At 44.9% G+C, this 24,074-nt stretch overlaps 1 protein-coding gene across 2 annotated transcripts in view; it reads right to left on the bottom strand.

Annotated features, from left to right (window-relative positions):
* Nucleotides 1-16,912, bottom strand: part of Alg12 (Alg12 alpha-1,6-mannosyltransferase) — a 70,679-nt gene extending 53,767 nt beyond the window's left edge. The window contains exons 1-6 of one of the 2 annotated variants that reach the window (XM_075697154.1): nt 16,470-16,911; nt 16,267-16,397; nt 15,992-16,124; nt 15,654-15,827; nt 15,377-15,571; nt 13,163-13,266 (exon numbers count right to left, since the gene is read on the bottom strand). In XM_075697154.1, coding sequence (XP_075553269.1) covers nt 13,163-13,266; nt 15,377-15,571; nt 15,654-15,827; nt 15,992-16,124; nt 16,267-16,397; nt 16,470-16,488 — 756 coding nt within the window. In that variant the 5' untranslated portion in view covers nt 16,489-16,911. Of the gene's footprint in view, nt 1-13,162; nt 13,267-15,376; nt 15,572-15,653; nt 15,828-15,991; nt 16,125-16,266; nt 16,398-16,469 lie in introns of both variants that reach the window. The other variant, XM_075697155.1, reaches the window with a different exon arrangement.
* Nucleotides 16,913-24,074: the final 7,162 nt, after the last annotated feature.

Here is a 24,074-nt window from a genome sequence, read left to right as displayed (position 1 = left end):
CAGTGCATCGTCCCAATGCTCATAAAGAAGGCGGTGGTTTCTAGGCTGTCACTTGTAATGCTTGTATGCGGAAGCAGTTATTGTCTGTCGTAGTATTGTTTCATTCGGATGACACGAACAATGTCTGTTCGATACCGCCATCGTGATGAGGTTACGTGACCTTCTGGAAAAACTTCGTAGTTCAAGGGGCTAATTCGGTGAATTATCCTATATGGGCCAAAATAATGACGAAGAAGCTTTTTGAATAGGCCACGCATCCATACGGGAGTCCACACCCACACTCTGTCTTCAGGTGCGTACTGGACGTCTTTTCGTCGCAAGTTGTATCAATCCGCATTGGTTTGCTGTTGCTCCTGAATGCGGTGTCATGCCAGCTGCCGTGCCTATTCAGGTCTTTGTATGAAGTCACTGATATCATGGTTATTTTTGTCTACAGGTAGCATTGCATCTAAGGGTGTGGTGACGGTCTGGCCAAAAATGAGTTTGAAAGGTGTCATTCAAGTCATCTCTTGCACACTGGTATTGTATGTGAATGTTGTGCACGGTAGTATCCTGTCCCATGTTCAGTGTTCCACGTCCACGTATATTGACAACATATCAGTCAGCGTTCTGTTGAGTTGTTCAGTCAGTTCATTTGCCTGCGAATGATATGCGGTGGTTTTTCTGTGACTGGTGAGCGTCAATTTCATAATGGACTGTGTCAAATGGGTAGTGAATATGGTTCCTTGGTTCATTACGAGAGCTTTAAGAGTGCCATGCCGTAGTACTATGCTAGTGACAAAAAAATCAGCTACTTCACCAGCCGTTCCCTTGTCAAGAGACCCTGTATCAGCATATCGAGTTAGGTATTCGGTTGCAACTACGATCCATCACTTTCCTGACGATGATGTAGGAAAGGGGCCAAGTAAGTCCTTCCCACTTGTGTGAATGGAGTTTCCGGTGGCTGTGTGGGTTGTAGGAGACCTGCTGGCTTCAATAGTGGTGTTTTACATCTTTGGCAATCCTGGCAGGTTCTCACGTAGTGTTGCACAGAATTCAACAACTTTGGCCAGTAATACTTCATGTGGATTTGTTCGAACGTTCTGCTCACTCCTACATGTCCTGCTGACAAATCATCATGGCACACTTCCAATATCTTGAGTCGTAACTTTGAAAGTACGCCAAGCAGAAATGTCTCTGCACTATTCTCAAAATTTCTTTTGTACAGGACATTATTTCTGAGGATGAATGACAACAAGCTGGGGACAGAAGCTTGTGAAATGTGAACAAGGTGACCCTCTAGGTAATCAATGAGCAGGCGGAACTTCACGTCAGACTGCCGATGCTGCGACATTTGTGATGTTGTCACAGCTCCTAGGAACAGGCAATCCTGTCAATTTTCCGCAGGTGTAGATACCGTGCATTCAACCGGTGCATGTGACAAGCAATCAGGATCACTGTGCTTGTGAACGGGCTTGTATACGACAATTATATCATATTCCTGCAGCCGCAGGCTTCATTTTGCAAGCCATCCAGATGGGTCTTTTGAGATCCGCCAGCCAGCACAATGAATGATGGTTGCCGATAGCTCGAAATGGTCCGCCATATAAGTATGGTCTAAACTTGCTGATGGCCCCTATCACCACAAGGCATTCTTTTTTTGTAACTGAGTAGTTCACCTCAGCTTTCAAACATGTTCGATTAGCATATGCAATGACTCATTCCTCTGCATTTTGCCACTGAATGAGGATGGCCCTGAGGCCTAAATTGCTTGTGTCTGTGTGAATATCAGTTTCAGCTTCCTCGTCAAAATGAACAAGACCTGGGTGGTTCTGAAGAAGCTTTTGACAGCTCATTGAAAGCATTCTCCTGCTCACTCAACCAGACGAAAGGCATGTCTTTTGTTATCCATGTTAGTGGTTTGGCGATCCTTGAAAAATTTTTGATGAAACGTCTGTAGTAGGCACAGAGCCCTAAGAATCACGTAATGGCCTTTCTGTTGGTGGGTTTTGGAAATTTTTCAACTGCCGCAGTCTTCTCAGGGTCAGGGCGAATGCCTTCTGAACTGACGACATGACCGAAGAAAAGAAGCTCGCGAAAGCCGAAATGACATTTCTGTGGTTTTATTGTCAAACCTACTGATCTAATAGCTTTCATCACTGCCCACAGTCGTTCTACATGCTGCTCAAAGGTAGCAGGAAAAACCACAACATTGTCAAGATAAACAAGACAGGTCTGCTATTTCAGACTGGTGAGCAGTGTCCGACATCCACTGAAATGTTGCAGGTGCAGAAGAAAGGCTGAACGGAAGCACTTTGAACTTGTATAGTCTGTCAGGAATCACAAATGCCATATTTTTGCGATATCATTGTCCGCTTCTATATGCCAGTACCCCCTTTCGAGGTCCAGGAAAGAAAAGAATTTGGTGTCTCGTAGTCTATGTAGAGTGCCATCGATTCTTGGAAGTAAGTAAACATCCCGCTTTGTGACGGCGTTCAACTTTCGGTAATCAATGCAGAGGTGCAAGGTCTGGTCCTTTTTCTTTACAAGTACCACAGGCGATGCGATGCCTACAGAATTGCCGATGGCTGAATTACGTCGTTTTCAAGCATTTCCTTAACTTTACTTCTGATGGCTTCTCTCTTTTTTGGTAGCACTTGGTAGGGATGCTGGCAAATAGGCCTCACTGATTCGTCGACAATTATCTGATGTTTGGCGATAGATGTACGTTGTACTTTGGATGATATTGAAAAACATTTGGCAAATTCTCTTACAAGGTTCTCTATTTGCTTTTTTTGTCTGGACGATAGACCTGGTTCGATGTCGATGGATGAAAGGACAGAATCCACACCTTAGAAATTTGATGGTGTGATCTTGGGAATGCTCAGGTCCGTAACTTGGACAAAGTTGTTAAGGCTGGAAATAACGGTTTACTTCGCGACATGTTGCACCTCATTTCCAAAATTAGCGAGGAATACATTGGCACATCCGCCACGTAGCTGAACAAGGCCTCTTGCCCTGCAGATCCCTTTCTTGAGTAGGAGACTGATGTTGCTGTCTGCAATTCCTTCATAGTCACTGAACGCGTCACTCCTTACTGCGACAGCTACACTAGATCTTGGAGGAAGCATTGCGTCGTCATCAGCAGTGCAAAGGGCATCAAATTATTTCTCAGTGTTGAATGTTGCGACAGTGTTGAATGTTGAAAATTCGCTGGTTGAATGGTGAAAAGGAAACACATGATTTCCACAAGTCGATTACAGCACCATTATCCTGCAAGAAGTCCATGCCAATAATCAACTCTCGAGCACTCAGAAAGCACAATAAAGCTAGCGATGTATGTGAAGCCTCGTATTCAAATTCTAGCCGTGGACTTGCCCGTCAGGTCGATGAGGTGTCTTCCTGCAGTGCAACCTAGTGGCCCTTTCCGAGGAGTCAGCACTTTCTTCAGTACTACTTATTCTGCACCTGTAATCTGCACCTGTATCCACTAATGCATTCACTTCGCAACTGTTGACAAACACGTAAATTGGAAGCAACGTCACTCTTACGACACTGGTTTTCAAGTCCCTCATCATCATTCAGAGTCATCGATGGAGGTTCTTCTGTTTTTGCGCTGGCAGCAGCCTTACCTCCCAAGGTCGCTGACTCTAGTTTTTCTGACGTGGGCTCTGAACGGCGTCTTGGGGAGCTCGATGATGGACAAGGGCTCGGTGACAAATACCTCAATGGCGCTGTTGATCGAGGTTGGTATTGCTGATAGGCATATGGGAAGCTTTGACGAGTAAACAGGTACTCTTTGTTTTTAAATGGATGCTCACCATTTCGAGGTCAAGGTGTGTTCACGAAAAAACCACGTAGTCCTGCCTGATGATAGTGGCACATTCTGTAGAGGTGGCCAGCCTCACCACAGTGGTAGCAAAGAGGTATTCGGTCGGGAGTGTGCCATACATCTGCCTTCCTAAATCTTCTCTCAGGTGGCGGCAGTGTATTTCGAGGTATTGGGCTGTTTATAGAGGCAGTGGCTGCGATGTCAGCATGCCCAGGAGGTTGCCACAGCACATCAGCATATGAGACGCTTGGCTGGCGCAGTAGTGGCGCTTGGGGCTGCGCACGGAGCTGTGGTTCCTGGACTGCCTGTGTGAGCTGAGCTTTTCGTGAACCACGTCTGCCAGTGAAGAGAGCGCTGGGGTGTTCTGGTCAAGCCGTAGCCTCTGAAGTTCTTCTCCCACTACAGATCGCACGAGCTCCCGTATGACCTCAACACTGTTTCCAAAGACGGCTGGAACTGCGTCTACAGAGATGGTGTTAATTTACCAGTTGTAAATCCTTGATCCCTGTTGTAATGTGCTTTCCATTCCCCCCCCCCCCCCCGCCCCCAAAATAAATTTCTGGCTATGCCACTGGTGTTGATGGTTCATCCCAGAGGTACAAATTCTTTGTGGGCCACCCCATGCTTGTCAACAAATACAATAAATGTTGTCTTTACATTGGACTTCGACATTCTTGCTTTCTTGGGGCACGGGGAGTTTGTGGCGTGCCACTTCGAACTTTGGCACTTGGTTTTGGGGTTGTACTTGAACACCCATGATTCGTTGCCAGTTATTGCGCCGTCTAAAAAGTCCAATTCCCTTTCTATCTGCACCAACATGTCACGGGAAACGTTTACTCGGCGTTGTTTTTGTTCATCAATCAACACTTTTGGCAACAATTTCGAACTAACCATTCCAAGTTTTCAAGTTTGGCAACATTTTCTCCCAACCACTTGTTGAAGGGCCTCCAGATCGCACCATGTCTTCAACGGTCTCCAATCAGTTCTTAAACTCACTAAACCTCCGGAAAACCTGGGCTCTTGACAGGGCGTCGTCTTTGTAAGCCTCCTTAACCAAGGAGAGCGCCTCGGAAGCGGTTTTGCCTATTGTTACGTTTCGCCTCCGACGTGTGGTATAGCCGGCGCGGATGCAACGGACCCCGCGGCTTCGTTCACAGCGGCGGACATTTTGGCCAGTTCAGCGCAGTCCCAACGCCTCCTGCTAAGCGCGTCCAGGCATGTTTCAATGCCACGTGTCTTCATGTGTGTGTGTGTGTATGTGCATGTTGGTGCCCACACTTGTCAAAGCGCGGCAGCCGGGGAGAGGAGCTCCCCAACTGTGAAGCGAGGTCTGCCCGGCGCCGGCCCGGTGGATACGTCACTTCTTGTCACAACGTGTCCGTGCGCCACCATCACGTGCACCTCTTCCGAGCCGTTCCTTCTTGCCCTCGACTCCGAGAGTATAAAAGCAGCTGCCCCCCGGACGCCAAGAGGGAAGCTTCGATTTATTCAGTCGAGTAACATGGTCTCCCGTTTCTCCACTTCGGTCGACCTGACCGGCCGCTCTTTTGCGATGCTAGAGCTAGAATAAACAAGTTGTTCTGTTACCAGTCGACTCATCCTTTGCCAGGACCTTCGGATGCTTCCAGCTGTGCCCCAGGCCGACAGGCCAACGCTACCCTTGGGGCTTGCGACCCATTTGCAACACTATGTAAAAGCAGAAATGCAATCATGCACCAGTGCTCCAGTGAATGCTCTATTTTTGACATTTTCTGCCATGACAAAAACTTGAAAACGGCTTTTGTGCAACTTCATATCCTCACTCCATCAGGGCGCGGGCGCGACTGCCGCCCGGTGCGTTACTTAGCTTAGAAACACCCCCACAATTCCCACCTCCAGAAAGTGCGCTACTGGCGACTGTAACGCTGCACGGCAGGCAGTCTCATTACTTTGTGGACAAACCTTGTATACAAAAACAGACTTCCCATTATGATATTGTTACGGGGTTAAAAACAGTCAGACGTATATTTACAGGATATTTACAATAATTGTAGCGGCTGACAAGATGGTAGACAACGTGCGAAGTCCAGAGCGTCGTCTTCTTCCGACCAAGCTGACATCTTCTTCGTCAGCGGGTCACATGACCCCGGTGGCGGAAGCACCGGCTCGGTGCTGGTTAGGAGGCGGGCGAGTGGTACAACTTAAGACACCCGACATGGACCACGTTGGAGCGATGCTGAGCCACGGTTGGCTCAAGAGGGGCGATTTCGTACGTGACGTCAGTTACCTTACGCAAGACACGGTAAGGGCTAGAGAAGCGTGAAAGTAACTTCTCCGAGAGGCCAACGCGTCTCTTTGGAGAGGTTCAAAGCAAGCGAAAAGAAGGAGAGTAATGAGTGGGGAGAGAATGCACAGTTGCAAAGGAAGAGGAGGGTAAGGTGTGAGGGGGACGCATGCCTGCTACAAGCACCTGATCTGCAACCGACACTGCAACAGTTGGGAACTGCCGCTTGATGAACAGCCATTGCAACGAAGTTGCAGCCAGGCTACTACAGATACTGGGGGTTGCTACAAAGTTTCCACTCCAGTACTATGATTACGCCAATGTATACTGTATTGCGGTAATGCTTGGCATTGTAGTTGGCAGCAAGATTGCCACTGTGTGTGTCTGTTGATGTGCCCATAATTTTTCGTGGTTTAGGTATGGCAGGTGGATATGCAGCAGGTTTACACAACAAAGTTATTTATGAATTTTACAATCATTTTTGATGGTTTCTGCCTCATTTTTTAAAAATGTCAGGGCTCGATGAGAAAGGCATAATCTTTTTGTGAAGAAAGCAAGTCTCCTCAGGTTTCTTAATGTAAAAACCGCTTTTCTTTACTTAAACATAGAAATGAAAGTAACACTGTGTGGAGGTAGGATGGCATTTTGATACATCCTGCATTTTCATGTCAACTCGCAATATCTCACGAAAATATTGTGATCACATACTTTTATTCAAAATTATACATGGCCAGGCCTCATCTGAGAACTTGACATTGACACTTGGGTCATTCCATGCCAAACGTCCCGACCCTAAAAGTGACCATCGCTGAAGTTCCTGAAAAAATTTGGGCTAGATGACTTTTGTGGGAATAAGGTTTCGCAAAAGTACTTTCGTCGAAAAAAAATTTGTGATCACGTGATTGCTCTTTGAAATTTCCGGGAAGAAGCAAAAGTTTGTTGAGGATAATTTTTTTTTATTCAAGCCTGAAAGTAGGTACAATAATTAACTTTATTTTAGAACATTGTACTAGCATCCTTCCTTCATATTACGTTATAATTGAATCAATTTTAGAATTTTCCGAATTTATTTGGCTCAGTAAAAAAGCAAAAAAAGTTGCGTTTTCAGACATTTCTTGCATAAACTGCGTTGACTTCTCAGCTGCAATAATTTTTTAGACTTTTTGCCTTTTGCTATATTGTATGTTAAAAATAATTCCCAATTATTAAGAAATATATTTTTTGAGAAAAATACCTACGAAGTTGAAAAAAATGACTTTTTGGCGAGATTCAGGCCACATTTAAGCATTAAGGCCCTCCAGATAAAATTATGTCAGATAGGTCAATATACGCACCGGCCTCTTAGCTTGTGATATAGAAAGTTTCATTCGAGTAAATTTTGTTTGAAGCGGAAAAACATTTTCTTAAGTCGGCAATCCATGTCATTAGTAGGCACTGCATAGTGCCGCCGCTCTCCTTGTCGTCTCCTTATCGTCGTCTGCTTTCTCCTCCTTGTCTGCCGCCCAGCAGACGGCGGCTAGTATATATAACTACTGCAGATTAAAATTTTTGACGTTCTTTTGGTTTTTGCTTTTTCGGTGCTTAAGAAAACGCAAGGAAAATGGCTTTACATCCTTCTGGGGATGTTTTTTTACCCTTACCTCTGTATTCATGTGTTTCTCCAATGAAAATAGTGTGATCAGCTAACAGACGCACAAGGCGGCAGACGAGGCTTCCTGTGAGCGAATTTTAAGGGAATGCGTACAGACGTTGTCGCAACGAAGGAACATCGGAAATAATATGGCACATAACTCAGTCCAACACGTTCAGAATGGATGCGAAATCCAAGCTTCAGTATCACGCCTTCCAGCATCAATTTCTTGCAATGCTAAAGGTAAGAAAATGTCTCGAGCATTGACTTGCGATTTGAAATCTTTGCGCAGTTCACCTAGAGCGCCTGAACTGAATCAGATTTTTCCACGAGAATAATAATTCAAGGCATCATCTAAAACGATGCTTGCTATATCAATCGTGCGATATTTTCGTGAACAGACTGAGGTTATCTAATCAGCCCATTTACAGCGCGGCATGTTTTGAGGTATGTCAGAAAAGCCAAAATCTTAGACAATGAGACAAATAGAATGCAGTGCAGCTAAAACAAGCTTATTTCTGGAGGCTTACTGGTACGCGTGGCACTATTTTTCAGGAAGCGAACTTCCGCCATGCTCTTTCGGCCCAAAGAACTGCCACAAAACAACTTACTGCAGCGAGCAGCGGCTGACAACTGTAGTTAGTTTGACTGGCATAGATCGGCGTCTTCTTGCGCTGCGCTCAAGAAGAAGCCTGGGTGACGATGCGACCATTTGTATGCACCACAAATAACTTTACCTTCATCGATACACTTCTGAAGTCGCTTCAAAGTTGTGCTCAGACCCATTCTTTAGACATGCGAAGCATTGCCGGGGGTCGACCGTAATCACACTGGCCATTCTTGATGCCCACCCTTCTCTAGGCCTGGTTCCAGGAAATCGAATCTGTGAAGCTTGCAAGCGGCACTTGTATAGTACTCAAAGAATGGCAAATTTGGTGTTGCCAGAAGAACAACTCGACGTTCTGGTCGGAGGTAGTGAAAGTGAGCCTGAATCAAGTGGTACAGGAACAGAAAAGGAGGCCTTAGAAAGAGGTGTTGGCAGCAGCGTAAAAAGGAAACTGCAGCGCGGAAGACAGACGCACGCTAAAAAGAAAGTAGAAACAATGCGAGAAAACGCGGAGGGAATAACGGCTACGTCCCCGGAAATGTGCCAACCATCGACCCTTGACAAACGCGAGGGCGCTGAACTCCTCCTGAATGATTATGTCTGCTTGATGCAAGACTTGAAAAACAAGTTTTCCCAAAAACATAGCCGAGAAAAAAAAATACAGTACCTCGCTTTAGCCCCCCAATCTTGGTCTCGTGAAAAAATGATGGAGTTCTTTGGTGCATCGGAACGACAAGTTCGCGAGGCAATGAAAGTCAAGTCTAACAGTGGGATTCTAGGCAGGCCGCAAACAAGACGTGGTCATCCAGTTAGTGAAGAAGTGAAGTCATCGGTCAGAGCTTTCTACGAGGATGACTCTGTGTCTTATTGCCTACCAGGAAAAAGGACACTCTGAAAGGCCATCAAAAGCGACTATTGTTGATGAACCTGAAGGAAATGCATGAAGAATGGAAGAAGACTTACAATTTAAAGTGTGGCTTTTCAACGTTCGCCGCTTTGCGTCCTTCCCGCTGTGTTTTGGCTGGTGGAAGCGGCACACACACAGTGTGTGTCTGCATGAGCCATCAGAACTTTAAACTAATGCTTCATTCTAGTGGGCTCAAGGAGACAACTGAAGAGCTCCTGGCTACACTTGTATGTCGACTTCATAACCAAGATTGCATTTTCGGCGAATGCGCATCCTGCCCTGGCATAAAGTACGCTGAGAATCTGCTTCGACAAAGTCTTGCCCATGTCGCAGAGAGCAGAGACAACATCCTTGTCCGGCAATGGATAAGTGGAGCCCGCTGTAGACTCGAAACCATGGTTTTGACATCAGAAGAGTTTTCCGAAAAGTTCACAGACATGTTGAATCAACTTAAGATCCACCATTTTATCAGTAAGCAGCAAGCTCGCTACTTTCGAGAACTGAAGTTTAACCTAAGCCAATACGAGGTCGTCATGGTGTTGGATTTCGCGGAAAATTAGTTTTATACTTCAGGACGCACCACAGTCCTACCACTGGGTTAGCACCTAAGCTACAATACATCCCGTAGTTGTCTATTTTCTGAAGGCGCAAATCGACCCTGGAGAGGTTTCTGCGTGGTGTTTCGCTGTTGTTTCTGACTGCCTGGAGCATGATACAGTCGCAGTACACACATTTCAGAGTGCAGTGCTCGAGGTAGTAAAACAATATCTGCCTGAAGTAAAAAAAATTCATTATTTCTCTGATGGAGCTTCATCACAATATAAGAACAAAAAGAACTTTTTGAATCTTTGCTACCATGAACAGGACTTTAACCTATCGGCAGAATGGAATTTCTTCGCCACTTCACACGGCAAAAGTGCATGCGATGGTGTCGGCGGCACACTCAAACGTCTGGCAGCAAGAGCAAGCTTGCAGCGGCCATATCACAGCCAGATTCAATCTCCAGAGGATCTGTTTGACTGGGCCAAAAGTAATATCAAGGGAATTACAGTAATGTGGGTACCTAACTGCAAAATACAAGGAAAAAAGAACAGAGCTTGGTTTGAGATTCAGCACAGCAACCGGTGTTAAAGGAACGCGATTATTCCACCACTTCAAACCAGTGACGGTTTCAACTCTTCGGGTTGGTATCACCTCATACTCAAATACCGAAGAAGTTGAAGTAAAGAAGCGGGCATGAATACTATGGAGTTTTTCATTTGCCTGTAAAGGTTCATGTGTGAAGAGTTGAACATGAGTGAACGAAAAAACGGAAGGCAACCAACAAGTTGAATCAGGCTCTAATCTCCAGCTGTGAAAGTCTGTAGCCCGGTCAACAGCCGTCTTCATTCTGGTGCGGAACAGCAGAAAAGAAGCGGCCGTGTTGCCTCCCGCTCTGCAGGAGGCAAAGTTAGCCATTAACAGTTATTGCAAGACACCCACATCGATGCCGTGTTCGCCAACCTGACAGCCCCGAGCCACAAAAATGACAAGAGGTGAACTGACAAAAGCAGGCCATTTACGATGTGTTTAGACTGACGTCAAGCGACATAGCCGACACAGTCAACGTTTTTTCGGCGCACAGCCGGAATGTATATGTGAGCCCAAAAACTCTCTGGTGGCTCATACGCATCGTGCAGTGAGACCGAGCTCAGCAGTGCCAACTAATGACATGGATTGCCGACTTAAAAAAATGTTTTTCTGCTTCAAACAAAATTTACTCAAATGAAACTTTCTATATCACAAGCTAAGGGGCCGGTGCGTATATTGACCTATCTGACATATCTTTATCTGGAGGGCCTTAATGCTTAAATGTGGCCTGAATCTCGCCAAAAAGTCATTTTTTTCCAACTTCGGAGGTATTTTTCTTAAAAAATATATTTCTTAATAATAGGGAATTATTTTTAACATACAATATAGCAAAAGGCAAAAAGTCAGAAAAATTATTGCAGCTGAGAAGTCAACGCAGTTTATGCAAGAAATGTCTGAAAACACAACTTTTTTTGCTTTTTTACTGAGCCAAATAAATTCGGAAAATTCTAAAATTGATTCAAGTATAACGTAATATGAAAGAAGGATGCCAGTACAATGTTCTAAAATAAAGTTTATTATTGTACCTACTTTCAGGCTTGAATAAAAAAAATTACCTCCAACCAACTTTTGCTTCTTCCCGGAAATTTCAAAGAGCGATCACGTGATCACAAATTTTTTTTCGACGAAAATACTTTGGCCAAACCTTATTCACACAAAAGACATCTAGCCCAAATTTTTTCAAGAACTTAAGCGATGGTCACTTTTGGGGTCGGGACGTTTGGCATGGAATGACCCACTTGTGTTTTCCATGCCACAACCAGGCTTGTGGAACCCTAACATTTTTTACGTGCACGATTAAAGAAACCTGAGCACCATGAAACAAGCTCTAACTCAGCAGAGTGTTATAGGTCTTGATGTTGATATTTTTTGCCCACCTGTACTTTACCTAATTCTTTATCCCTTATTTGAGTTTATGCGGAAAGTTCTACTTTTGGTTTGTTATATTCAATTTTGTTCATTGCACCATTACTAAGGCACCTTTGCTGTTCATAGGCACCTTAGAAATGAATAGAAGAATGAAAAGAATATGCCTAAACAACTTCCCTACACTTCAGTATGCATCCAACTTTATATCTAGGAATGGAACATTTACTAATTGCTTCCGAGATAATTTTGAAAAGGATTAAACGGCCCCTCACCAGGCCCCATAGCAAAGTTTGGTTATACACTGGAAGTTGTTACGTGTCGTCTAGGGAGCATTCTGCTGCAAAAATTTTTCAAATCGGCTCCCCCCCCCCCCATTATTAGTTGAGATATAAATATTTCAGTGCCGCAAACACAATTTCAGAAGGCAAGCTTCACTGCATAGCGAGACACTCTCTCCACTCGCTTCGTCTAGCCTCCTCAAGCGAAATTTCTTCCCTGCGTTCTCCCATACCGGACTTCAAGGATCACGTGACACATATGTCACGGGCCCCGCTTTCATCTTTTTTCTCCTTGCTTTCTTTTTTTTATTTTCGGCACTGCGTGCTTCCGCTGATGGCACTGCGCACGAGCTGTTGTGATGTCTCATTTCATGCAGCGCACGATTTTGTGTGCTGTGCACAAGGACACATGACTAGCGGTTAAATTCAGTGTTACATGAATACTGAGGAAGAACAAGAGGATCGTAGAGCATGATCACGTGCTGGAACACGGTAGAAAATGGCATAGTTTCGGTACCTGCTCACATGACTGCACGACCGTGGGAACAAGCACACGAAGCGGAAGTACATCGCTCTTGCTTCAATGCGAAGTAAAACAAAAAACACGCAGACATTCTGTTTATGTGTTTTACTATTTCTGTAAACTTCAAGCCGTCAATTCAAGCAACAGATCGCACAGACAACAGATGTTCCCTTGAATAATTCTCGAAGAGCGAAGTCATACTGCGGACACGAGTACGTAGGCACAAGGACACGAGTACGTCACTGTCCGGCTTGGAGCGCAATCGCCGCGAAGGAAAGGGAAAACGGCGTTCGGATTGAAATTTCAGACCTTTCCATGGCGCGCAGCGATGCAATTCTTTGCAAACACGATCATTAGTGCGTATTGTATGCTCTGCGCTTCTCAGCTCAAAATGGCCAGACCTGTTGAGGGGCCCTTTAAAAGCAGTGTATGCTATAATGTACAAGGGGTCAGACAAGGATGTAGAGCATTACTAAATTTTTCCAAAGTTATGACTCGATTTCAAGAAACATGAAGCTATCCTGGAAAGCTTCATTACCCATCAGGAGAGCTGTGTAAAAACATATGGCTCCACAGTAACAACAACAAAATGTCAGTTGAAAGAACATATTTTCACTAAGTTATGGCATAAGTCAAAAGGATACACCCCATTCAGAGCTCTTATTCAACACCACATTGAACCAGAGCACTTCACCTTCCGGCCACAGCCATCGCTGCCAGAAGTAGGAGTCAATAGCAATGGTGGTTCCTGCAGCAAAAACAAGAACAGCGATATGTAGCTTACCACGGCAGCCATGTGGCAAAGCCAAGTGTAAACATAGTTTACAAGCAAATTCTGACAAGTTTTAACTGGGGTGACAGCAACTGTTAATTGCTGTAAAATTTCTTTAGAGTTGTCTAACTTAGACCACTTGAAGAACACAGGCAACACATTTCAATAAAATCGTAAATTAGTTTTCCTTTCATGCATACTTCAGTGTTTTTATGAAACTTCATGCAAGAAAGATGCTCTAAAGCTATTTAACTAATCACTTCTACTTTGAATCCATTTAAAACACTAACACTTAAGTTAGAAGAAAGGGGATTAACCGAGGCGCCCGATTTTTATTAGTCATATCATAGGAAGCCAACAAATACTGACACCAAGGACAACAAAGGGGAAATTACTTGTGCTAAACGAAGTAAAGAAAATGTAGTAAAGATGAACGTGATGAAATAAAACGAAGTAAAGATGAAAGAGAAGTGATAAACGAAGTAAAGAAACCATAATTTGATGGAAATCAAAGTGGATGAAAAAATCACTTGCCCACAACCTTCGCAGCATGTGAAGGTAGTGGGATCGTTCCCCACCTGTGGCAAGTTCTCTTTTCATCCCCTTTGATTTCCATCAATTCATCGTTTCTTTACTTCATTTATTAAGCACAAGTAATTTGCCCTTTGTTGTTCTTGGTGTCAGTGTTTGTTGGCTTCTTATGATATAACACCTAAGTTGCAATTTGATGTATTACACCATATAGTTGGGGGTCCCTTGCTTTTGGGAAAACCCTGATAATTATTGATTTTTTAACCCTGAACACGGTTTATTAAATTGGTTTATGTCTGGTTCTACCCAAACTTTGTCCTTTTCTAAATTTGTAAAGGTTAAGAATAAATGCTGGTGCTACAAAATTAATGTTGCTGCCTACGTTGTATAAGTGCTCAAGATAAACATTATCAATGTTATTCACATATGAATACGATATATGCTTCCTTCTCGCTCAACACTAAAGCAAAAACTGGCATATAGTATAGTGCACTCAGCACCTGCCAGCATTGACTGAAAGAAAGTGTTACTTTTTTAGTAGCCTCGTTATATGGATATGACAATGGTGCATTGCATCACATTTCCTGCACATCGCCTTCATGTAAATGGCATTAATGCACTAGAAAATGAACTTGCAGAGCAACTGATATTGCTCTGCATTGCAAATGGTAGCTGTAACATTGAGGAGACATTCTTCCCAGCTGAGTCAGAAGGGTAGCAGATTGGACTACTTGGTAATTTACTAATATTGTAGCAACGATGCATAGTGAGATACAGCAAAACAGGACGGCAATACACACACAGGCAAGAAAACGGACAGGATGGATGTGGAAATGCTCAAAATGCATATGATAATGCATGTCAACAAAAGCTTGTAAGAGCATCACACCTATTGCGCAGCATGCACAGTGATTCAAATGCGATAATCGGCCAGGATGGCAGCTGGTGAGTGCCACTGGTGAGCGCTGGGCAGCCACTGGGGCACTAAATGCAGCCACAATGCATCACAAAGGTCCTCGCTTTCACGTTATACTACAGTGCATCAGTTCTGTGCAGCCAGCGCCTGCCAGTGGCACAAAAAGTGGCGTCCGTCATGTGGGCCAATAATTCTGCTTGAATTGCTGAGCACTGTAGACTACTATTTCTACTTTCTTGTTTAAAAAGAAGTGCAGAGAACGAGGTAAATGAGGGATCACCAAACATGCCTCTATTTGTTGTTTTCAAGTGAAAAGCTCTTTAGCTCTTTCGGCTGTTTTCGTAGTTGGTGGTCGTTGGTCAGACTTGGCAAGAAACATGTCTCTCTCACTGGTTCATTTGGGCAATTTGCTTACATTGGCAATCATTGTCAATGGTTACTGCAAAATTTTTTGTTTATGCATTTCTCATGAGAGTATAAATAATGTCTTCCAACAAATATTTGTACAGATGAGTTTGTCATGCAGCTGTTTTTGTTACCACCTTTGCTATGAGCAGTGGTTAATTGGCTGTGAGAATTTTGTGGATTTATCTAAAGCTTACACTGTAACAATTAAAACTTATGAATATTCATACTTACCAAGCAATGCTAGTGCAATGGGTATTCCCCACTTGAAAACATTGAGTATGCTCAGACGGCCAGAAAAGATCTCCATCAGAATGATGATGCCCAGGAGGGATGCCAGCTCAGCACGAAAAACAAGAACAGCCACTCCACTTGTGACAATGAGTGGAAAATGGCGCTGTTCTAGCCAGTAGCAATATGCAAGAAACACTGGGCAGAAAATACATGAGAGGTGCAAGACTCCGGTCAAAGCAAAGTGCATTTACAATGGTGGCCTGCTGTCAATACTTACCGAAAATCAAAGCGAAGGTGTTGGGAAGTGGTCGCGACATATAGAACACAAAATGGAACTGTGATACTGTCAGCAATGTAAGCCAGTTGGTCATGGCAGATCCAAATTCTTTTTGGAGGGCCCTGCTGAACTCGCGGTATGCACATGCCACCATCGTCCCAAGGACAGCCCTCACTGTAAAAGAAAAATGCGTGCACTGACAATGTGATTAAACATGACATAATATGGTAAGATCGTAAAAATATCTGATTACACACACGTGTGATTGCTCGGAATCGATGCGCCACGTCAAAGCAATTCAAGGTTGATGGTTCCAAATCGGTCTCACAAAAACTTACCTACGAACTGCGCAACTATCCTTTCCAAGCCCATTAGTGTGCTCACAGCAACCCATGGTCCGGCAAAGAGAGCAACCATAAGGGGGCCCACAAACGACCTTGGCACAACACCAGGAAATTCCAGGTGATCGTACTGCGCCAAAATGTTTTGCGTTAAAAACCATGCGCAATGTTTTGCGGCCAGTCAACATAAAATGCAGGAAAATCGGGTCTAGTTGCACAACCATGCACGATGCTGCTGTAAAGCTCACAGTAAAGGCAACCTATTAACTTACATTCGAAATGTTTGTTCTATGGTAAATAATGTCGTGTATAGCTTGCAGGTTAAAGCTCTCCTCAACTTTCGTGAACGGGCAGACGACGAGGTGCACGGCGCAGGCCACGAGCAGCAACCACTCCACGGAATCTGCGGAAGAAAAATCGTCACGAGTCAACAGGCGGCTTCGTTCTGAAGGTAATATGAGTAACTCGACTTCACCTTGGTTTTTTTCCACCATGGTGACGTCGGAAGAATGGTACAGACGCAGAGTAATTCAACTTGCAAGCTCTAGCAGCAGTAGTGATCCGACGTCGATTACCGAATCACAACGGAAGCATGCTCCCAATGAGATTTTCACATGGATATCACACTGTGTGCTTGGAAATGTTAGCGGTAAGCTTCGTTTCAAGAGATCACACGTCGAAATAAATTGCTGGCCTGTGCATCTGTAGCCGTCGATGCTCAGTATCGCTCAAGCGCTGGCAGTAACAAAATCTGGGAGCAAGGAACACGCTGCACAACAGCCATTGAACAGGTTCTCCAACAGAACACGGACGGATCAACTAACGGCGGTGGGTATTTTGGTTACTGCAACACCGCTGACACAGCTGCAAAGGCGGTCAACATGCAGAATGCACCGAAACCAAATAACCAACTGGGCTAAATAGTGGATAGGCTTGGTTTCGTTCAGTTTCGCTTTGGCGTTGTTGAGCCGCATGCATAGATGTCAATGCAACTCTACAAAAACTCAGACCATAGGGATTTACGCCTTATGAAAATTTTTTTATCTAGAAAAAAAATTCCGATATCTATCTATCTATCTATCTATCTATCTATCTATCTATCTATCTATCTATCTCTCTATCTATCTAATGGCGTTTTTCACTGGTCGATCTGAAGCGGCCGCCGAAATCCTCGAGCGAGCGCTCGGGTTTCACAAATCCGAATCGGCCAGCGAAGCGCAAAAACGCTCCGCGGCGGATCACACAGGATGTCTGCGTACACGTCACACGAACCAGTTCCGAAAACCATGCCCTACTTCCGTTCTGTACGTTTCCACGGCAACCAAACTCGCCGTCTCCCGTGTGTAATTTGACCGTGGCAGTCGCATAGTCCATCATTTCCATGTCGCGCCCGCAAGGATTGAGCATGGACAACGTGCATAGAAGTCTTCGTACAGCACCTGCGTCACTTCGTAATCGCTGTCGTCCGAGCTCTCATGGCTAAACGCGAGCGCTGCAGCAGCACCGAACGTAGCCATTTTGCGAAGCAACACAATAATGTTGTGCGTACCAACCGAGTACCGATTTCGCTTGAAGACGGAAGTGACGCGAGCTATTTCCGCCCGAATCTGCGCCTCGGCGGCGGAGCAAGTGAGAGCGATCCGGCGCGGAGCGAGTTGATCCGAAACGACCAGTGGAACGCGCGAACCCGCTCCAGATCGACCAGTGAAATTCGGATTCGTTGCCGCGGAGCAAGAAATCCTGCTCCGAATCGACCAGTGAAAAACGCCATAAGAACAGTTTACACCCTTTGGCTTGCCCCTTCTGCCACAGAAAAAATTGGAGGACGCTTAAGCTTCGCCTTCAAGAGTGGAACGCGACAGCGTTCCCATCGACCCGCCAAGGGGTGTAAGACAATGCGCTACGGCGCAGGGATCACTTACGAGGCGCTCCGCATCGGACTTTGCGGCCACCTATCACACGGAGAGCGCCGAGCAACGCAGCGTTCGGCGCGGCAACGAAACGTGCGCCTGAGCAAACGGAACGAACCAAAGAACTCGGTGTATCGGAGGGGGAAACGATCTACGCCAGCCAAACGTCGTGATCGGCACGGGCAGAGAGATAGATAGATAGTGATCTAAAGAAAGGAACGGCGCTTGATTCTGCAACCCGCGTGGGAGCACGGCGAAGCGTCGTCAGGGGAGAGGGAGTCGGAGCCGCGACGCGCCTGGCACCGGTCCGCGCACAGCCCCAATGCGCGCATGGCGCGCCACCTGTCGGGGCAGCGCCGTACATTGAGAGGAGGGGGTCTTCTGTGTTTGCCGCAAGATGGCTCTGCGTGTGCGGTAAGCGCAGAAGAAATGTAGCGGAAACTTACTTCGCTACTCGTGTAAATGCGACTTCTGTAAGTTACATGCTCATAATTACCGATATACACCGCAGTATAACTTTCTACGGCACGTTTTTAAGGCAACACCGCGTTCACTAGAAGCGCGTTTGTACCGCTTTCAAGCGTCGAACTCTTCTTTATCGCTGCAAGCCCGGAACTTTCCAGTGACGAACGGCACGCGCGTTATCAAAAGGGGCACTCCAAAGGGTGTAAACTGTTCTATGCTGATAACGCGCGTGCCGTTCGTTACTGGAAAGTTCTGGGCTCGCAGCGATAAAGAAAGGTAACGCATCAAGGCAGATGACGATTATCGTTGTGTGGCAGAAGGGGCAAGCCAAACGGTGTAACTTTGCCTAAGAGTGTATCTATCTATCTATCTATCTATCTATCTATCTATCTATCTATCTATCTATCTATCTATCTATCTATACACTCTTAGGCAAAGTTACACCCTTTGGCTTGCCCCATAGAGTTTCTCACTATAAGTAATGTAGTGAGAAACTCTATGGCTTGCCCCTTCTGCCACACAACAATAATCGTTATCTGCCTTGATGCGTTTCCTTTCTTTACCGCTGCGAGCCCGGTACTTTCCAGTAACGAACGGCACGCGCGTTATCAGCACAGAACAGTTTACACCATAGAGTTTCATATTAGTATACCTAGAGGGAAATCTGGCGCTGCGATCGTTCAACCATCATGGGAATGATGGGAAGTGCAGGCTTCGGATTGGCGTTCTGTTGACTGGCGAACCAGTCTACAAGTATTTTTTTTTTCAGTTTTGGTTTCGCTTCAAGCTCAATTGCTATAACCTGCAGGGGGACAGTGCAACTCAAAGCTCTCTGCCTTTGTTATGTTGCTCGAAGTGGCGATAGCGCGCTGGGCCAGCGACTGAGACGATGTTTGTGTCGCGGTGTGGTGTCGAAGTCCTGACGAGAAAGCGACGGCATCGTAAACATTGAAAGAACATATGTTTTGAGCGTTTGGACTTTGATTTGTTAAGTGTGTTAGGTTGACGCTGTAGCGTTACGTGCTTTATGAAACTTCAGAATAGGGAAAAGAAGGCACTACTGATACAAGACATATACAGTTGTACTTCTAGTGGCTTGACAATCAAATTTTATTGACGGCTTCATCATGCATTGCTGGTTTATGTGCTTATTGAAATGCGTGTTTTAGGTCTCTGAGAACACAAACTTACTTGTGGTAGGACAGGTTGCTGCTTCCTGGCTGTAGTCTAGGGTCGCAAAATGGGTAATTTCAAAGCCACGCCATAACGCTTCGGAAGCGGTACCTCAATATAAAGTATGATGAAGCATACTCGTATGAGGCCACTAGCGTCCTAGCTAGCACTGCAGCAGATGTGCTTAAAAGTTCTTGAAGACGTTCAGCAATCGTGACAGCTGACGCAGCCTTTCGAAAGAGCAAGAGAGTTCGCAAGTGCCTGTCGTCTGCGAGAAATGTCTCGCGTTTGCAGCGAGCAGGTGTCGTAGCAGACGACACTCAATTGCAGCATTCCGCTCAAGGGCGCAAAACTTTCTCACAATACAACATTTTTATTTCCAATAATACTTGACGAGTATTTTTATATAAGTAAATGCATGGTTGTTATAGCTGTTGCAAAAATAAATAAATAATTATTCTCTGGCGTTGAATCGGGAACATAATCGCACAAGAATGCATACCCTGGTGTGTCCTGGTAATAAACCATAGTAAACCATGCTTCCATCTCACAGTCATACAAAGTTTATGTAGCGTGTTGTACATTATGTGACATACTGCAGAAATAAAATTAGTTTTTATGCGATAATATTTGAGTATAGCTTCGTTTAATGCGCCGCAAGCAAACGCCACTAGTCTAAAGATTGAAGTCAATCCGAAGCCTGTACTTCCCATCATTCCCATGTAGGTTGAGGCAACGCTCATGAGAACCTCCGTAGACACTAGCGCCACATTTCCCTCTAGGGTATTAACGCGACAGCGTTAAGGAGCTCGTGTCGCAGAAAAGCCGGTGTCGTCGGCGTCGGTGTCGGTGTCGGCGTCGGCGTCCGCGGCGTTGGCCGTGAGCGATAAATCACGGCAGGCACTTCATAAATAAAAAGCAACTTCCAAGATGGGCTGGGTGGGAATCGAACCAGGGTCTCCGGAGTGTGAGACGGAGACGTTACCACTGAGCCACGAGTTTTTTTTTTTTTCTCTTTATTGCATGGGATTATCGTTACTGTCAAACCGATGCAGTTACATTACATACGATCACACAAGAGAAACAAATTCACAGAAAGTATACAGTCCAATGACAGTTCAAAATTCTGGTAAACAAACACAAGCGTCCAGACGCGAAATCCATTCAGGGACGGGATCATATGTAGCCACTACACTCCGGACTTGAGCAGTCTCTTCGCGGAAGATAGACCTTGTCGAGCGAGGTGGCTCGGCATGTCTGTCGATCATTCGACTTCTCCATAATGAATAAAGTCCTAATAACATAAACAAATCATATGGTGTATTACTGGCTGTGTTTTTGAAAGGAAGGAACCGGATACCATAACATGTGAGAGGAAAGTCTTTTTTGATAGTTCTTTGTAAAATGTCCCAAAAAAGAAATGCGTCACGACAAAGTATAAAGCAATGTTCTATTGTCTCGGGTTGATTGCAAAGCCTACAATTTGTATTCCAGGGTACATAGAGTCCTTTTTCCTGAAGCCACGTTTTAACTGGCAGTGTGGAGGTGTGCAGCTTAAAGAAAAACGTTTTCGCTGCTGGCGCAATGCACATTCTACGGACACGGCAAAGAACATCTTGACCAAATAGAGACAGATACGGCTTTCGGTACAGAGGTTCAGGGAAAAGGTTATCTATAAGTGCTGCATTTAGCGACGTGCGATTAACGGTAAACAAATATTCAAGGTTGAATCTGGCTTTTAAGAATGAAATAGTGTCGACAAGTTCCTTTAAGAAGCCCCATAACGGTAGTTCTTGAGCAAAGTTTGTCGTGACAAAAAGAAAAGGGACGTGTGACGCAAGACGTGCTCGATTCACTGCGAGAAGGAATGGATGACGGACATTTTTAAGGTAAAATAAGCGCATGACCAATTGTCGCACAAACAAATGCACAAGACCCAGGCCGCCCTTTTCAAGCGGGAGAAAAAGGTTGTCCCTTCTCATGGCTTCCCATGATGAATGCCAAATAAAACATGCAAATATTCTATGAAATGCCTGGACATGGACACGTGAGCAGTGCAAGACCTGCAGGACATAAAGAAGCTTAGAAGCGAGAAATGTATTGCATGCCTTAGCTCTCGCAAAAATGGAGAGATCACGTCCTTGCCAGGTTGTCACCTTTCGACGGATAGTGGTTACCGTGGACGCCCAATGAGGTCCACTATTACGGAAGTTATCGAGAGGTACTCCAAGATATCGCAACGGAGACTGATTCCAATGAATATTCGCGAATGCAGAGGGAGTGAGCGCCCACATGCCTAGCCAAAAGCCTCTACTTTTATCAAAATTTACAGTAGCTCCTGCAGGCTCACAGAAACGCAGGGTAGCGTTTATTGCCTTGGTAATACTTGGCTTATCGACGCAAAAGAAGGCAATGTCATCTGCATAAGCTAGCACTTTAATTTCCTCATCGGCATACATATATCCTTTAATGCTCGAGTCGCAAAGCACGCTTAAGCAAAGCGGTTCTAAGTATATGGCGAAGAGTAAAGGCGAGAGCGGACAACCTTGACGAACGGATGACTGTACTTGTATTATATCTGAGAGGGTACGGTTCACAATTAACTTTGTAGTGCAGTGTTTATAACAAAGTGTTATACCATTGTATAATACATCCCCTAACTGAAGATGTCGCAGTAGTTGGAATAAAAATTCGTGTTGAACCTTATCAAAGGCTTTGGCGAGGTCAATCTGGAGAAGAGCTACTTGATCCGTACTACCCTCTATGCACTCAAGGACTGAACGTGCGATATGAACATTTGTCTGTATAGAGCGGCCTCGAATTCCGCATGTTTGATGATCACCTACTAATTTAGTAATGACTGTCTGCAATCTATTTGTCAGTATTTTTGCAAATATTTTGTAATCCACGTTACATAATGATATCGGCCTATATCCGTTTACTCTCTTTATTGTTTCATCATCAGTGCTTTTTGGTATTAAGGTTGTGTGGCCCTGATAGAAAGATGGAGGAAGCTCACCATATTGATAGGCTGCCTCGAAAAGCTGCTGCAGAAAAGGACACAGGAATTCCTGAAATTTTATATAAAATTCAGCACTAAGGCCATCAGGACCAGGCGTCTTGTTCTTCTGCAGCGTTTCGACGGCAAAATTAATTTCTTCTCGGGTTATTGGTCCATCAACGCTGAGTCGATCATCTTCTTCTAAGTGTGGCATAAGCGAAATAAACTGATCAGCGTTTTTTTCGTAACCATTCTGAGGCTTAACTGCAGCGAAAAGATCTTTATAGTGAGCTTCAAATAGGCTTATTATTTGGGACGTGTCTGTGTATATAGACCCACCAGACTCAATTTCTAATATTTGCTTGGAAAGCGCGTATCGCTTCTCATCACCGAGAGCCCTTTTTGTGGGCTGTTCCTCTGCGAAGCGAGTTGTGCGTGAACGAACCATCGCTCCTTTGTACACTTCCGTCTCATATTTCTGTATTTGTGCGCGAACTGTGTTGATTTCATCGCTATACAACCCTGGTTCCTGGCTTTCGAAAGCGTGCAGCTTGTGAAGTAGATCATGAAGGTAATGCTTTTCAGCTTTTTTTCTTTGAGACAGCTCACATGAAATGGCAATCGCCTCATTTTTTACTCTATTTTTGAACATTTCCCATCGAGAAAACAAAGGAAGCTGTTGACATTGTGATATTTCTAGCCATAATTCTTTCACTTTGTTTACAAAACTTTCCTCTCGCAAAAGTTGTGTATTAAGTTTCCACAGTTCCCAGTTCGGAGCAAACCTGCGGAATTTTCGGGGACCCCATGAAACAGCTACTAAACAGTGGTCTGTGAAAAATACAGGCTTCACGGCGTAGTTGTGAATGTTAGACCAGAGACTCGTCGAAACATACACACGATCGAGTCGAGCATGGGAGACGCCTTGAAAGTGCGTGAACCGCACCCAAGATGGTGTGTAGGCGCCCACGTCTATTAGATTGTGAACTTCCGTTAACTGATGCAGGAAAACAGCACTTGCATCATAACGATTAGTTAGGTATGAGTGGTCTCTGGAATGACAAACACAGTTGAAGTCTCCCAACAGTACCAAATCTCTGTCAGTATCTAGGAGCGGAGCAAGTGAGAGGAAGAAAGTCTTCCTGTCACTCACTTTTGAGGGAGCATAAACGCAAATAAATCGCCAATTACGGGAATGAAAAGAGAGGTCACAGCATATAAGGCGGCCTTCCCCATCAACACGCAGCGACAATGAAGAGTGATTTAACTGCTTTCTGACTAACAAAAAGCATCCAGCGGAAGCACCACATGCTTGGCTAATACACACCTCGTAATCAGGTTGAAAAGTTTGCAGCGCAAGGTTGACATCACCAGCAGACGATATCTTTGTCTCTTGCACTGCACCAACATCAACTTCATGCTGCCTAAGCACGTGTAGTAATTGCTGCTGACGCCTTATATTCCTCAGCCCACGTACGTTGAGTGTCGCTACACATAAGGGGAGGGTGAAGGCGGTAGCCATTTTGCTCAC

The sequence above is a fragment of the Dermacentor variabilis genome, chromosome 6, assembly GCF_050947875.1.
Source record: "Dermacentor variabilis isolate Ectoservices chromosome 6, ASM5094787v1, whole genome shotgun sequence".
Taxonomy (NCBI): Eukaryota; Metazoa; Arthropoda; class Arachnida; order Ixodida; family Ixodidae; genus Dermacentor; species Dermacentor variabilis.
The sequence above is the reverse complement of the archived record's forward strand: the minus strand, read 5'-3'. Positions and strand labels throughout refer to the sequence as shown.